The following is a 17,316-nucleotide window of genomic DNA, read 5'->3' as shown; positions in this document are numbered from 1 at the left end:
TTACTCAATATTACCGATTAACAGAAAACTTGATACTGGATTAGATTTTTATTTTTATGTACTTAGTCGTTTTATATAGTTGACTCTTCATAATATTATATGAATTTAATTGTACTAACTTCTGTAGTTGAGTTTTTATGACACAGTTTAGGTCTGTCGCGGAGAATTTTTAAATTTTGGTGGGATTTACGAAACGTTGTTTCTACAAAATACCATTGATCACAAAATATACGCCATTTACTTCATTCAGCCACACACTAACCAGTTTAGGAGGTGGCTGTGGGCTGGGTCGTACCAGTTTCCAGACAGAAATGAAAGAAAACCGTTTTATCACAAAACCCCCGATTTTATACAATTTTGGTGTACTTAAATTATCCTACTTGTGGCAATAATATCATGTTGTTATTTTGAATATCGGTAGAGTTTTGGTTTGTTTATAGTTAAGTTAATGTGCTATAACTTTAGTGCACGTAGTTTTTTTTAAAGATTATATTTTTAGATGTTTCTCGCAAATTCCAATTTTCGTGGGTATATTTTTTGGGTAAGAGGGTGTGTAAAACATTATTTTTACAAAATACCATTGATTCTTGAAGCATAAAAAATACACCATTCACTTTATTCTATCACAAGCTATCTCGTCTAGGTGGTGGTTGTCGTACCAGTTTCCCCTAAACTACTAATCCCCAATTTTGGTGGAAACAAAAATTTCCACCAAAATTATATAAAAAATGCAAGTTGTTGAAATCCACTCTATTATGATGTTTTAATAACTCGATATAAAAACAAATAAACGATGATCAGCGAAACGAACAAACTTATTATTATATTTAGATTTTAGGATATAGAGGCGCTTGAGGTTTCTAATGTGAATTAAATGTTTTCAGAAGGTCATATAATGTCAACTGCTCAGTATGATATTGCAATAGATGCTACATAAAAAATGATGATGTGATAATATTCCGTGGCATGCAATAAAGAAAACACGAGGCCGAATCTATCAAATGTGTTGGGGTCACTAAGATAACAGCTGATACGGGAGAAAACACAAACAAACTGTTACCAGGAGATGATTGTGTGATTCAGATAAAGAAACGAATAGTATAAAAACTGAAGCTTTCGCAGATTTGTTACAGTTACCTTCTGGGCTGGCAATCATGAAGACTGCTGTGGTATTAGCTACTCTTGTAGCACTCGCTTTGGCTTCGCCTCAGTGGGTCTACAAAACCAAGCCGGGTAAGATTATGATCTTGAAAATTGATAAATATAATATCTACAATTTTAAATTAAAGGCAAATGTTTTAAACCTCGTAAAAATATATTTCTTTCGAGACAAAATTAGTATTGAATATTTTTTTTTCTTTTGCTACTATATCTAGCTCTTGAGCTGGTTATATCTAGCAAATCTATTTAGCATTGATGCCTCAATAGATCTACTAAAGTTAAGTGATTTGTAGAAATTAATTCCTAAAAATCACAAAAAAAATGTATTTTAAACATAGAATACATTCTCTTTCATTAATCCAGTTATTAATTTTGTTACAGTTGACCATGACCTGGTGTTGAAGCAGAAGCAGATCCTCAATCTGTTCCACTTCCCCGGTCAAGTCGATACTGAGGCTGAGTACTACAAGATCGGTCATGACTTCAGCATCGAAGAACACATCGACCACTACACGGTAAGTTTCAATGCAATTATACATGTAAGACCAACTATATTTTGATTTGCCAAACCTTTTCCTAATAATACGGTTATCAAGATTATAGTTAATTTTATGTCACGTTTTTTTTCAGAACAAGAAGGCCGTCGAAGAATTCCTAGAACTCTTCAAGACTGGCTTCCTTCCCAAAAATAAGCCCTTCTCAGTCTTCTACGAAAGACAACGTGAAGAGGCTGTAGCTCTATTCCACCTGTTCTTCTACGCCAAGGACTTTGAAACCTTCTACAAGACTGCAGCTTTCGCTCGCATCTACATGAACGAAGGTCAATTCTTGTACGCATACTACATTGCTTTGATCCACCGCGAAGACACCAAGTCTTTGGCTTTACCCGCACCATATGAAGTATGGCCAAAACTCTTCACCAACCTGGATGTATGGCAAAGAGTATACCGTACAAAGATGCAAGAAGGTACTTTCACCCCAGACTTCGGAATGGACCAAGGAGTTATGGTTGAGGACGACCGTTACGTGATCTACGCCAACTACTCAGACTACACTACATACCACAACGATGAATACAAGATCTCATACTTCACGGAAGATATTGGCCTTAACGCCTACTACTTCTATTTCCACGCTTACTTCCCCTTCTGGATGGACAGCCAAGACTACGTTACATTGAAGGAACGTCGCGGTGAAGTCTACTTCTATGCTTACCAGCAAATTTTGGCTCGTTATTACCTGGAACGTCTTGCCAATGGCATGGGTGAAATCCCTGACTTCTCCTGGTGGGAACCCATCAAGACTGGCTACAGCCCGTACATGAGCTACTACCACTCATTCGTCCAGAGGCCCGAAGAATTCCTGATCCCATACGGAAAGAAATCTGAGGAGCTCCAACTCTTGGACACCTACGAAAAGACCTTCATCCAATACCTCGAGAGGATCCACTTCAAGGCAGTATGTATCATTAACGACTTTATAAACTAACAACACATTAGTAAATACCATTTAAGAAAGAGCCTATTTCATACACCAAATTTTAGTTTTTCTAATATTGCATACTAATAAATAAATTTACTTTTCAGTACAACCAGGAAATTGACCTGCGCAACTCCAAGTCTGTCAACTTCGTTGGCAACTTCTGGCAAGCTAATGCTGATCTCCACTCCAAGATTATGCCCAACGACAACCACAACTCTTACGAAGTGACCGCCCGACACATCCTTAGCGCTGCTCCTGAACCAATCAACAAGTAAGTTGTGAATTTACTATCTATATACATTATCATGAAAATCTAAAGTTTACTTAATATGATAATTTACCATGCTGAATCTTATACGTATGTCGTATTACTGGACTTTAGTAACTAAGCCCATATCATTATTAATTTAGGATATTTACTTATTACTATTATTCTTTCTAGATACAACTTCATTCCTTCCGCGTTGGACTTCTACCAGACATCCATGCGTGACCCCATCTTCTACCAGATGTACAGCAAGATCATGAAATACATCATCGAGTACAAGAAATACTTGACCCCGTACACCCAGGACATGCTTCACTACGTTGGAGTCAAAATCAACAGCGTCAAGGTCGACAAACTGGTCACCTTCTTCGACTACTACAACTTCGATGTCAGCAACGGTCTCTACTTTACCAAGGAGGAGATGAAATCCAACCACCAATCCTACTTCGTCCGCCAACCTCGTCTCAACCACAAGCCCTTCACCGTCAGCGTCGACGTCAAATCCGACGTTGAAGGTGACGCGGTCTTCAAGATCTTCCTCGGTCCCAAATACGACAGCAAGGGCTACCCCATTAGCCTAGAAGATAACTGGCAAAACTTCGTGGAACTGGACTGGTTCGTCCACAAACTCGTCAAGGGACAGAACAAGGTGGAGCGCTCGTCTACCGACTTCTTCTTCTACAAGGAGGACTCCGCTCCGGTCTACACCGTGAACAAGATGCTCACCGAGGGCAAGCTGCCCAGCGACATGACACCCGAGTCATACAACGGCGACTTCCCCAAGAGGCTGCTGCTGCCTAAGGGTAGCAAGGGCGGTTTCCCCTTCCAGCTGTACGTGATGGTTTACCCATACGAGCCATCGACTGTCAAACTGGAAGCCATCAAGAACTTGGAGCTCGACAACAAGCCTTTCGGCTACCCCTTCGACCGTCCCGTCCACGAGGTATACTTCAAGCAGCCCAACATGTACTTCGAGGAAGTCGAGATCTTCCACGAGGGAGAGGACCTGCCATGGAAGTACAATATCCCCTTCAACACACAACACTACAACGACGTCAACAAGCACTGATATGTGAAAACCTGATTTATGTTACTGTATATGTCATATTTATTTATAATCATATAATATTCTATAAGTATTTATTAGTGCCTTAATAAAATATAATATAATATTTTGTCGTTTTACTCTAATACTTTCTAAAGAAATAAAAATAAAATTTCTGAAGCTAAAAACAATAACCATGTTTTATGCCTTGAGGTAATTAATTGTATTTGAAAATTGATTTCGTAATAAAGAAAATGTTAGGAACTCCTGTTTTAACAGTAATAAAACACTTATAATACAAATTGAGGTAGATGTAACTAGTTCTAGTGCATATAATATTATTCAAGATGTTAGTGTAAGCACCGTTATCCTTGAAACCATCAAATGAGTCCGTCAAAATGAACAACTTTTGCTATGAGAACAATGCTGGGAACTCAAAAAAATCCGTCTTCATATTCATACAAATTGCCAATCCGGGCATCCGTATGGATATGAAGACGGCTTTTATTTGAGTTCCCAGCATTATTCCCCAGTTCCCAGTAGGGGCAGGGGCAAAGCCTCCCACATATTAATCAAACAACACACAAAATCTGCATGTTTAGTTTTAGTTAGATTAATTTCACTTTTAATAAATAACTTACTTTGATTCTAAAGAAGGAGAAGTAAAACTAAATACTAACGACGCAACACAATTTGCTTAGCAACATTACCAGGAGGGGGGGGGGGGGGTTTGGGGGGCGCAGCCCTTTGGTCCCCTTAGAGGTGTGAGGGGGGAAAAATTTATACACCAAATGTTTAGTTGGAAGAAGATAAATATATCTGCGAAAGCCGTATTCAAATCCGATCAGTAGTTTTCGTGTTAAAGAAAAAAGTTTGGTACAAAATCTTACCCCTTCTTTTGACCCCTTAGAGAGGTGGGGGGAAAAAAATTCTGTACACCAGATGTTAAGTTGGAAGAAGACAAACATATCTGCGAAAACCGCATTCAAATCGGATCAGTAGTTTTCGTGTGATGCTGGAACAAACATACAGACAGACAGACAGACAAAAAACTAACCACAGTTTTGGCTTCTATAGCGATGTAGTAACAGCCCCCGCTTATTATTTTTTGGATATCTTTAATGTATAGAATTGTCATTTCTACAGTTTTATTTTATGTATAGATATTATTATTATTATTTTAAAGGTGACCTATGTAACTGTAATTATTATAAAGAGGGGACGAATATATTTTTTTGTTTCATCCTACGAATAATAAATAGATTTATTATTCGTAGGTTTCATCCCATTTCGTCAAGTGTTAAAGTTTAGGATACAAAGTGCAAAGTACAAGCATAATATTTTGGCACCTGGCCGTAATTTAATATCATTAATTATTTAAAAATAAAAATAATATTATATTTTATTACTATAAAATGTGTCACTTGAGACACAGCTATACAGAGTGCAAGCAAACAAATTGCTAATACTTAAAAATGTGTATGTGCCAATTCACTTTTGCATGAGCAAATTCATGACGCCCTGGACTAATAGAAATCAGAAAAAAAATGCTCTTTCAGCGATGCTACGTTCACAGTGAATTCTATGTAACAGATCTCACACACACCCAAAGTATTATCACATTGTATATTAAACATGTGCGTTCTCTTCTCTATAATATTCATCCTCAAAAAAAAATTGGAATGTGGCTGAGTTATGGACCAAGAGCTTACGAAGGCCAGACCTTCCTCAGTTTAAAGAAAGCTGATAGTTTACCTGATTATGACCTTTACAGAGGTAAGAACGACCAGCAATTATGGAGTTTCAGTCGCGGTTACTTTACTTTAGCCTGGCCATCGCAGGCTCTTGCTCTATTACTGTTTATCACAGATTAAAATATATTTTCGGAGATTTTCGAAATAAGGAAATCCCGAAATATTTTATATTTTTATTAAAGATCATAAAATAAGTAATCTGATTAAAGTAAGTAAAATAAGATTAGTATTAGGATCTTAAAACAAATAATAAGTAGTCATATAATAACATATACAACAAATACTTTTTCTTGAATTCAATCGTAATTTAAAACACTTTACATTTACGAGAACCCCGTAGCACTTATAGCACCTCAGTTGGCGTGGTGAGGACACCATAGAATGTTTTTATGTGTTTTTGGAAAAAATTGTGGTACACGCTGTATCGTTTTGCACTTCGGGTACAATATCATTATTTTGTTTGAAGTGATTACACAATACACATCTTGCGTATTCTTGTATAATATAAGCAGGCTTCTCTTTGTTTCTAGTGCCAGCACGTCACCTTCATTGACTCGAAGTTCCATTTCTGCGTTGCGCAGAATGTATTTAAGACTAGGACGATGCAGATCACCTCAGTCCTGACTCTCTGACACGAAACATGATCCCCGCATTGGGTGGGCAAATCCTGTCCTACACCTGATCTCTCACCGATCGTGTCATATTATCTGTCCCACTAGTTTACGAAATAGCAAGAGAGGCTCGTTGTGTACTACACATAGTACTACACATATAATATGTATATGGACTTGGGTTGCACACTACCATTACTTCTGTGTATCTGACTTGGTTTCAGTCAAACTGGCCACCATCACCAAAACTAGTTTAAGACATTACACACACATATTAGCGCCAACACTGTATTTTTCCTCTTCTACGTTACGTACGTCTCCTCTACGTTTTCGCCTCTAAACGTCTCCTCTACGTCTCTTCTACGTTTTTGCCTCTAAACCTCTCTTTAACATTTTCGCCTCTAAACGTCTCCTCTACATTTCTTCTACGTTTTCGCCTCTAAACGTCTCCTTCTGTTTCTTGAGAACAGTTTTCGGGTTAGATGGCTTTTACTTTTTAACGATGCCATCATTTAGTATTTATCTAATGATGTTGTTTTGTTCCTTTTATTCACTAATATTTTTTCAATGTTTTTCCAAAACCTTGATGATAATCGAAATAGATGTCAACATCACTAAAGGTTAATAGTATTTTAGTAATATCTAACGTGATGAATACTAGTTGTATATTTCATGAACATTGTACTAACAAGTATCACAAGCTTGATAGAAGTTAGTAAGTAAAATATATTATGCCTACTGTCTAAAACATGACTACAGCAGGCACAACATAGATCAAAACATGCAATTAAAAGAAATTAAACAATCTCTTATCTTACTCGAAAGCTCACGTACAAAAACAATAATATTTTATCACTGAAAAACATAATCAATACATTAATAAATATTATTATGTAATTGAAGAAGATTCGAATTAAAATATGCATGACATAATTAAATCGAATAGAGATAATAAGCAGAAAAAAATTCCTTAGAACCACAAACCAAGTTCAAACAAAATAGGAGAGCTTGGCAATATAATGTTTTGTAATAATTAATTATTGTTGGTCTTTTTGCATGGTTTCCTTCGATATAATAGAATTTTATGTTGAAATAATATTTTTCTTACCGAAATAAAAAAGCCAAGTAAGTGAATTAACTTTGTTTTATTTCTCGTGGAAACTCTTACGAAACGCTTGAATTTACCTAACGTAGTTAACACAATTAATTTCCAGTCCGCACGAGCTCTACGGTAATAGGGATTAGGGCCAATAAGCCTGATTTAAATAAAATAAATAAATAAAAAATTACGTTACTCCCATAAAGTTAATATACTTACCTAGCGGAATAGAACAACAATCTCGAGCTGTCAAACAAAACCGAAATTGGTTTCATCTGTGTGCAAAAATATGTGTACGTATACACTTACACAAGCATGATTGAACACGATTTCTATGAGATTAAATTGTCAACGTGCGGCACGTGCCGACTGGACGTCAAAAAAAGAGTGATGTATCACACGTCTCTTTTTACCACGCAGTGTTACTGATAGTGACATCTCTCTTGCTCAGGCCTTTGTTTCTCTATTCCGCTAGGTATATTAACTTTATGGTTACTCCTAATTACTAGCACACACGGTAACATGTCGGATTTTGGTTGGATTATTTATTTATCCAACCAAAATCCAACATGCTGCACACGTCATATCAGAATATTGACATAAACGTTGTCAAACTTTTTGTTTACTGTCTGTGCTGGTGCTGCCACTAGCGTGAATAATATTGCAGAAATATATTCATATTTTACGTCATCAAAACATTCACATGTGTGGGAAATATCGAATTGTTTTTGCCAGTTTCTATACTTTTAACACTAATTATTGTTTTCGATATCGTTACGATTATCTCGATACATTTACTCCTCCGCTTTACTTTTTATTGCATTTAGGGCCTGTTTCACGACTTCCTGATAAGTGTCGGATATGCTATCCACAACTTAACTTGACAGATAGAGTATGGAGCATCTGTCAAATAAGTTGTGGATGTCCTATCCGGTACCTTATCAGAAAGTGGTGAAACAGGTCCTTAATATGTAAGTTACATAAGAGCTGCTATGGGCTATCTAGGAATACTAGAGTTCGCCCAATGGTCGAAATTCGACCTTAGTTTCAATAACATTAGGACTACTACCTATATTTTGTAAGACAATATTGACTTTATCATATTCTTTTCAACTCTTGTCCCTGGGACTCAGCTGATCTCAGACTGGCCGTGTAAGCATTGTCTAATAGTATCTAAGATTCCATAAAAAAACTATAATCCATTTTCAATTTGTCACCTTCTTGTCAACAGACTTCAACCATAAATAAAAGAGTATAATTTGTATGTATAGGCTTGTCACTCAAAAATCTGTCATTCCTAGTGTGTGTAATGTTTTATTTGTTAAAAAAATGTAATATTATAAAAGCATAATTTCAAAATAATATTAGCTCGATGCACTCCTTCACCATATAAACTATAACTGTGCAAAATTTCAAGCACTTGCGTTTCCCCATTTTTCGTAAAAAGGGTTACAAAGTTTTTGGCTCACATATTAATATATAGATAATATTTATGATATTCGATTCATTAACAAAAATCACACTATCACACTCATATTATTATAAAGACGAACGTTTAACTCATAAACGTACTATGTCACTTCTTCACGTCTAAATGGCTAAAGCGATTTTAATAAAATTTGGTATGGACTATGGAGTTTGCTGATACCCATGGCCCCTAGAATTTATCTTCATTAAGGCGGGGATTAATCTCAATCCAAAACGATAACTTTGCACACAACCAAAGACGAAGCGTATACGCATCGCAATAAGATTAATTTTAGCTTAGCATAGAACTGAAATCACTCGAGCGGATTTTCTCTATTTTTCATGTTTTTTTTAAATATCTTTGGAAATAAACATTAAGAAACAAAATTGTTCGGTTAAAGAATTTTTAATATAGATAAACTAACAACTTATTCAAATAAAATGTATAATTATCCTAGTTAATACTTATATTCCGATGAAATAGATTTTTATCGGAGGTGAGTTTGTAAATTAATTACAGCCAAAGTATTAAGTTTTATTAAAATGTTTATGGTTTAAGGTATTTTAAATATTGTGCTTTATACCTCATATTTTTTAAAACTTCGTTATTATATTGGAACTAGGTAAACCGGAAGTCGCGGAATAACAAATTGGGCTTTATCCTCGCCTTAATGAACCGGGGGCAATACTGCGGGGCACAGCTAGTATTATAATGTTGCTAGACGAAGCCCGCAACTCCGCATACTCCAAAATTAGTTTATCACCTTGAAGCCCTACATGTACTACATTTATCCCATACAAAAGTATCCCATGTCTTTAGCGGGACTCAAAGTATCTTTATACCAAATTTCAGCTAAATCAGTTCAGCTTTTTGGGCGCGAAGAGACAGACAAACATACACACATTCACATTTATAATATTAGTATGGATAGAAACGGATCTCAAAAATTATTTTTATTTCTTTCTCAGGCTATCAGTAGAGGTTACAAGAGATAAGGTAAACAAACAAATATTCGCGAATCACCTGATAAATCTGATTATAAAAGGGGCATGTAACTCCATCATCGGTACAGTTACCTTCTGGTCTGTCCAAGATGAAGACTGCTGTGGTACTTGCTGCTCTTGTAGCGATCGCCCTGGGAAGCGCCATCCAAGCTCCCGAGCATCACTACAAAACTAAGACTGGTAAGTTTAAATTTTATTCCATAAATTGCCAATTTGTTTTTTAAGTTTTTGATATTTCATTTTCGCACAATTCTTACGTAACTTTACATATTAAAAGAATATTAATATTATTTTAATTCCAATAATTTATTAACACAGGCACAAAATCTTTTTCTTTGTCCAACCCATGTTCCCAGTTTATCTTGGGTCGGGTCTCTATGTACATTTGCGCCAGAATTTTAGGTTGTGGGTTGTCTCAGTAGTTAAGCTTTCGTATATTTCTCTTCAAGTTGTTCCACCAAGTTGCTGGTCTTCTTTGTGTCTTGTTCAAAATATATTATGAATAATATATTTGAATATATTATTCATAATAAATTTTGAATGAAGAAGTTTATAAAGTCTACGTTATACATTATTCAAAATAACGCGGCATATGTTTCCATTGAAGTTTACACATTTTATAATATGGAAATTTTCTACTCTCTAGCTATAACATAGAATGGCTATTTTATGGAATACTTATTTCTAAAATCTTTTTTTAGTTGACAATGAGCTGGTTCTCAAGCAGAAGGAGGTCCTGAAGCTGTTCATGCACAAGGGCCAGGTGGATACCGAGGCTGACTACTACAAGCTCGGCGCCAGCTACCACTTGGGTCAGCTCAATGTAGACGACTACACAGTAAGTAACAAAATAATAATCCATTAGAGCAGCATCAATATGTAAAGGTGCTCCCTCACCGGGAGCATTCGCTTGTAATGTAACGTTACAGAGTCGAGCTTTACAGTGTGTAACTTGTAACTTCACTAGCAATGCAATGCTCAAAGTCGAATGTTACATTACACGAGAATGCTCGTCAGTCTGGGAGATAGTATTGTAATGTAGTGCTCAAAGTCGAATCGTTAATTTTACATTACACGACGTGAAATGTAATGATCGTGATCGTGAAACGAATCTATAGTGTTACATTACAAGTGAATGCTCGCAGTGAAGAAGCGAAACTACTGCTTTTTATTGCACCTACAAGATTTCAGAGTTTGAGCTTTCATATTTTATTTTAATCGTACCTACTATTAATCTTTTCCAAAAACATGACTGTCATCGAAAATAATTGTATTGCATATATGCATTGTATATATTTAAGAGAGTTGTCTGCAAGTGTAACGTTGTTAATAAATGCTAAATTCTTTTTTCAGAACAAGAAAGCCGTTGAGGAATTCTTGGAACTGTACAAGAGTGGTTTCATGCCCAAAAATGTACCTTTCTCGATCTTCTACGAGAGACAAAGGGAGGAAGCCGTCGCTCTATTCCACCTCTTCTTCTACGCCAAGGACTTCGAAACCTTCTACAAGACCGCAGCAGCAGCTCGCATCTCGATGAACGAGGAACAGTTCTTGTACGCTTACTACGTCGCCCTCGTCCACCGCCCAGACACCAAGGTCTTGGCTCTCCCAGCACCTTATGAAGTATGGCCGAAACTCTTCTCCAACTCTGATGTCTGGCAAAGGCTGTACCGTACAAAGATGCAAGGAGGTCTTATCACCCCAGACTTTGGAATCGAACAGGGCGTTATGCTCGAAGACGACCACTACGTATTCTACTCCAACTACTCCGACTACTCCACTTACTCTCACGATGACTTCAAGATCTCCTACTTTACCGAAGACATTGGACTTAACGCCTACTACTTCTACTTCCACGTCTACTTCCCATTCTGGATGAACGGAGACGAGTACCCCGCAATGAAGGAACGTCGTGGTGAAGTGTACTACTACTTCTACCAGCAGATCTTGGCTCGCTACTACTTGGAGCGTCTTGCCAATGGCATGAGCGAAATCCCCGACTTCTCCTGGTGGGAACCCATCAAGACCGGCTACAGCCCGTACATGAACTACTACCACTCGTTCGTGCAAAGACCAGAACACTACTCAATTCTGTACACCAAGAAAGCCGAGGAGATGCAACTTTTGGACACTTATGAGAAGACTTTCATCCAGTACCTCGAGAAGATCCACTTCAAGGCTGTAAGTAATTTAAGTAGTTCAAAATATACATTAAGTTAAGTTAAGTTAAGTATACTTTGTCTCAAAATCTCATGGCAGATTTCGTCTTATACGTATGAAAGTATGATATAATTTTATTTATATCATTTATTATATTTTCAGTACAACCAAGAAATCGACCTCCACAACTCGAAATCGGTCAACTTCATTGGAAACTTCTGGCAAGCGAACGCTGATCTCCACGGCAAGATGATGCCAAGTGACAACCATAACTCCTATGAAGTTACCGCCCGCCACATCTTGAGCGCTGCCCCTGAACCAGTTGACAAGTAAGTCAAGTAACAATATGCTAACTTTTTTTATAAACACTTACTTGATATTCTTAACAATTACAGTTCCTTTGTTTATTAAGTATTTAAATCATTTTACATAAATAAATCCTTACGTGATGATTAACTGTTACTTCTATTGCAGATACTCCTTCATCCCATCAGCCCTGGACTTCTACCAAACTTCCATGCGCGACCCTATCTTCTACCAGATGTACAGCAAAATCATGAAATACATCATGGAGTTCAAAAAATTCTTGACCCCATACACCCAGGACATGCTCCACTATGTTGGAGTGAAGATTAATAGCGTGAAAGTAGACAAGCTGATCACTTACTTCGACTTTTACGACTTCGAAGTCACCAACGGTGCTTACTACAGCAAGGAGGAGCTTAAGTCTAAGAACAATCCTTACTACGTCGTACGTCAACCACGTCTTAACCACAAACCTTTCACCGTAACTGTAGACGTTAAGTCTGACATCGAAGGCGACGCCGTTGTCAAGATGTTCTTAGGTCCCAAATACGACAGCAAGGGCTACCCCATCAGCATCGAAGACAACTGGCAAAACTTTGTTGAATTGGACTGGTTCGTTCACAAATTGGTGAAGGGAGAGAACAAGATTGAGCGTATGTCTAGCGACTTCTTCTTCTACAAGGAAGACTCTGCTCCCATTCGTGAAATGTACAAGATGCTCGCTGACAACAAACTGCCAACTGATATGTTGATGGAATCTGGCTCCTTCCCCAAGAGGCTGCTCCTGCCTAAGGGCACCAAAGGTGGTTTCCCCTTCCAACTGTATGTGATTGTGTACCCATACCAAGCCAGAGACACCAAGATTGATGCTATAAAATCTTTGGAAATGGACTCCAAGCCTATGGGCTATCCGTTCGACCGCCCAGTTCACGACCTGCACTTCAGACAGCCAAACATGTACTTCGAGGATATCGAAATCGTCCACGAAGGTGAAGACTGGACATGGAGGTACAACGTGCCCCATTACATTTCCCACGACAATGAAGTCAAAAAACACTAAAGGAGAGAGAAAGATTACCTAACATGAATGGATGATACTATTTAGTTCTGTAATTTATAATGTTATTTATGATAAAAACTTAATATAATAATATATTATTCACATTGTGTTTAAATTCTACACTTAACTGTCTAGATATTATTAGAAGATCTTTGATATGATAATAATTACTAAAATCACCTTGCTTCCTACGTATAAAGCAATTGGATAATTGTAATATTATAATCATATTATGGGGTATTCAATACATACAGGATGACTAAAGAGGATTTAGCAGATCACTGGCGCCACGATACTATGCCTATTTCCTGTATTAGTTTGTCAGGAAATACTTTAATATGAACAAAGTCCTTAGCCTTGACTTTTAAACTACCAGACTTAATTTGAAATTATGAATTTTTATGTTTCAAATAGTTTAAAGGAAAAATTGGAGAATGTTGTCTTTTCTAACCTATGCTTTACTAAAAATTAAATTAAAAAAAAATAGTCTTTAACGAAAATAACTATGCAGATACATTTTTAACAAAACTTTATTAGTGATGAGTATCTAACATCTTTACAAGCTTTAAAATAACTAAATTTGATTTAAATATGCCGAGAAACTTTATGAAAAACAGAAACGTTATAAAATTTATAATTTAAGAATGGTGAATTCTCGTTAACAATAGCCGGCCTATGGAATGGAAATCCGAATGGTTCAAACGTATCTGACACATCACTTTGGGGAGTTACCATTACAAATAAAGTGAATTTCAGACCCTGCTCTAATCCTCTAGGTATCATCAGATTTGCAGGAAATTTGAACATGTCATACCTATTTACTCTTGGTTGTCTAGATTCTAAATTATAGTAGTCATCAAAGGAATATCTTGAGGAAGTTTCCGAACTCCATGAAACGTAATTCATTCCCTCAGAAAAAGTATATGGGAATATATCGAGCTCGAAAAACCTGTGGTATTGTTTCCAGCACTCCGTTTCTTCACACTGTGGTCCCAAGAATAATCTCACATGTCCAGTTTTATTAACTAGAGAACTAACTGTAAAGTTAAGGGTAAATGGTAAATAGTTTAATCTTTCCTTTCTTGCAGCGAAAATCAATGATTTACTATCATCTACACCAAAAATGTTGTTTAGTTTAAATTTGTAAAAGTTGAAGAAAGTTGTCATTTTACTGAAACTATTATCAACAATTTCAAATTCCTCTGTTTCATATTCGGCTAATTTATAAGGCTCAAGTTTTTTGGAGAACTCTGAGAAGTAATTCAACATATTTTCAATAAGGGACCAGTAGATGGGATCTCGCAGTGTTGTTTCAGGATGATGTAGCACCGAGGGAGCCGAGTTGTATCTGAAATACGGAATATAAGTGCTTATAGGATATAATTTATTATGATTTAGAGAATATTTTATTTGCTTATATATATGCGGATACCAGAAAATTAATAATAATATAAACTGAAATAAAAATCTTAAATTAACTTAATTTTATGAGGATAGTTAAGGATAATAATAATTATAACATTAATATAACAATGTACCTGGTAGTAGGGTAGTTGGCACCATATCCGTAAAAATTTTTGACATATTTTGCTACTGGAGGCTTTTCGTAGTTACTACGAATGAGCTTGGCAATTAAATCTACATAATTATTTTCAGTCAAAGAAATATTTACACCACCGCCCTGAAAATAAAAATCATGCTTTAATTTCCAATAAAATTACTAATTTCTGAGCAAATGTATAATTGTGCAAACTTACCATGTAAATAAAACCTCTGTCAAGGCATTCTTTAATTGCAATATCAATCTTCTTTATGCGGTAGTAGCTACCACCGATATTATGTTTTAATCTTGCAGGGAATGAAACACCATTATCATGAACCAAATATGGTAAGAAATTGTCTAAACACTTTTCGATTGGAGAGTAACTCGGGTACTGCTCATGTTCATATTCCAGGTTTAACCTGGCTAACAGTTGTTTGTGTATAAAGTAGTAATTTTCCGCAAATCTAGGATCTAAGTCAGACAGCTCATCGTTGCTCATCCAGAAAGGATACATAAGATGTATTCCATAGTAGTAACTATTTAGGCCGATGTCTTCTCTGAAATAATTTAATCTTTGCTGGCACAAATCTTCGAAGTTCCATCCGGAATTATTTGATTTTAGTGTAACAATATTTTCTTCTCTAGAATATTGGTTTATGAAACCTTCTCTCTCCTCAAACTTTCCATTGCTAATCTTGAGTTTCAGAGCTTTGTTTATTGTTTCACTGTTTACAAAATAATTTGGCTTGCTAATAAACGGTGGGTTATTTTTAAAGTCGTAATCTACATCTTTGTAAAGTGATAGAAGACGTAGTGCATAATCTACAATATCTTTGTTAATGTTTTTCGTGGCCCAATCTTTTATGAGTGGTACATTGTCATCAGTTACATTTTTGAGAAGTCTAAACAAAGTTATAGCAGTTTCTCTCATGTTATCGTCATACAAGTTAAATGTTAAACCCTTCATGGCATGTCCAGATTCAATATGTTCTTGTAGTATTTTATAATGTTCATTACCCTAAAAAAGTATAAAATTTTAATTATTATTTATATCCTTACTCTTTTTAGTAAAATTATGAGTGCAAAAGTGTATCTGTCTGTCTGTTTCTTACTTCCTCATGATTAAACAGATATAAACGGGAATGGATTGGTTTTTTTTTGCGGAAAAGTGTATGGTTTTTGCAGGATAAAAGAATTTCAGTGTAACAACGTTGCGGGCGTCATCCAGGACTATTATATCATATCATAAAAACCTTTGAAAATCTTACCTCTGATACCAGATCCTTCAAGTCCAAATTTAAATGCTTGGCACTATTTTGTGAAAGATATCCTGGTACTATATATTTTATGTATTTATCATCACTCAAAGCCAGCTCTATAATGAGGAAATCAAATTTTCCGTTAATAGGATGATATAATAAGTAATTACTTCAAAGTTGATGTACTATTTGGACAGATTGTTTTCATTAGAAATAAGATAAGACTTGAATAAGAATTTTATTTTCATTAATTACAGTTATTTTTTGAACAAAAAGCAGTAATTGCAGTATAATAACTAGACTTACAGTTGTGCATGCTACTTACATATTAATAATGCTTCATTTTTCACTTTTCGGTTACTTATATAATATTATGTGAAAACTTTTTAATTGGCTTTATGTTTCCATAATTTGTATCCTTACTAATTTTTTGGCAAGCTGTAAGTTTTCTGAATAAAAAAAAACTCTCAAACAATACCTCCTTCCTGTATGATCCCAAAAAAGTCATCGTCTGGTGCAGAGATGACATTTCCCAAGAAGAACAACCACAGGAACATTTCCAAAGGCCGCGGAAGCATAGCGCACATCGTGAACTTGCCAACTAAGTGTTTGACCTAAACAACATATTATATGTACCTTTGCTACGTTACTATTTCAGTACTCAATTGAAATCTTGGGGGCGGTTAAATGGAAATAATCTCATAAGTACACTTATACAGAAAAACCAAATTACTTGAGGTATATTTCTATTTAGCTATTATTAGGTATACACACGACGAAAATAGATATAGGACGTATTATATTTTTTGTACAATGGCTTTTGCTTCGTGAAATTGTCCCTATTTAATATACTTATATTTACTACTATGCAAAGCGAGAGACATTGCCTACGTTTGAAAATAACAAGAGCACTATGAATATTACAATTTGAAATTATTTTCTTCGTTTTGAATTTCTTCTGCCTTGGTAAATAAATAAATAAATGAAGGAAAAAGTTGTGACTGATGATTTGAAAAGAAAAGAACGTGATGTTGAACTTTAAAGCATATTAGGTTACAAAGAAAATATCCTTGACATTACAGATGACATAACATTG

The 17,316-nt window shown here is 35.8% G+C and overlaps 2 protein-coding genes across 2 annotated transcripts; one reads left to right on the top strand and one right to left on the bottom strand.

Annotated features, from left to right (window-relative positions):
* Positions 1-1,151: 1,151 nt before the first annotated feature.
* LOC121735665 lies at positions 1,152-13,471 on the top strand. The gene is made up of 10 exons (XM_042126567.1): positions 1,152-1,233; positions 1,543-1,676; positions 1,792-2,619; positions 2,748-2,914; positions 3,086-3,977; positions 9,961-10,072; positions 10,594-10,730; positions 11,246-12,073; positions 12,215-12,381; positions 12,527-13,471. Exons 1-10 carry the CDS (start codon positions 1,155-1,157, stop codon positions 13,416-13,418), a joined length of 4,236 nt encoding a protein of 1,411 aa, XP_041982501.1. The 5' UTR covers positions 1,152-1,154; the 3' UTR covers positions 13,419-13,471.
* A 459-nt stretch (positions 13,472-13,930) lies between these two features.
* Positions 13,931-16,879, bottom strand: LOC121735166 (arylphorin subunit alpha-like). Its single transcript, XM_042125847.1, has 5 exons — positions 16,699-16,879; positions 16,230-16,336; positions 15,176-15,979; positions 14,957-15,099; positions 13,931-14,766 (listed from the first exon to the last, which is right to left on the bottom strand). The coding sequence occupies exons 1-5, from the start codon at positions 16,805-16,807 to the stop codon at positions 14,004-14,006; spliced, it is 1,926 nt and encodes a 641-aa protein (XP_041981781.1). The 5' UTR covers positions 16,808-16,879; the 3' UTR covers positions 13,931-14,003.
* Positions 16,880-17,316: the final 437 nt, after the last annotated feature.

Source organism: Aricia agestis, chromosome 17, assembly GCF_905147365.1.
Source record: "Aricia agestis chromosome 17, ilAriAges1.1, whole genome shotgun sequence".
Classification (NCBI taxonomy): Eukaryota; Metazoa; Arthropoda; class Insecta; order Lepidoptera; family Lycaenidae; genus Aricia; species Aricia agestis.
Note: the sequence above shows the minus strand (reverse complement) of the source record. Positions and strands in the feature narration are given on the sequence as shown.

Coding starts and splice junctions, on each gene's coding strand:
- LOC121735665 (XM_042126567.1), top strand. CDS start 1,155: ATGAAGACTGCTGTGGTATTAGCTACTCTTGTAGCACTCGCTTTGGCT. Junction 1,234..1,542: donor GGTCTACAAAACCAAGCCGG/GTAAGATTATGA, acceptor ATTTTGTTACAG/TTGACCATGACCTGGTGTTG. Junction 2,915..3,085: donor GCTCCTGAACCAATCAACAA/GTAAGTTGTGAA, acceptor TATTCTTTCTAG/ATACAACTTCATTCCTTCCG.
- LOC121735166 (XM_042125847.1), bottom strand. CDS start 16,807: ATGTGCGCTATGCTTCCGCGGCCTTTGGAAATGTTCCTGTGGTTGTTC. Junction 16,337..16,698: donor TGGGATCATACAGGAAGGAG/GTATTGTTTGAG, acceptor TCCTCATTATAG/AGCTGGCTTTGAGTGATGAT. Junction 14,767..14,956: donor GCCAACTACCCTACTACCAG/GTACATTGTTAT, acceptor TCCGTATTTCAG/ATACAACTCGGCTCCCTCGG.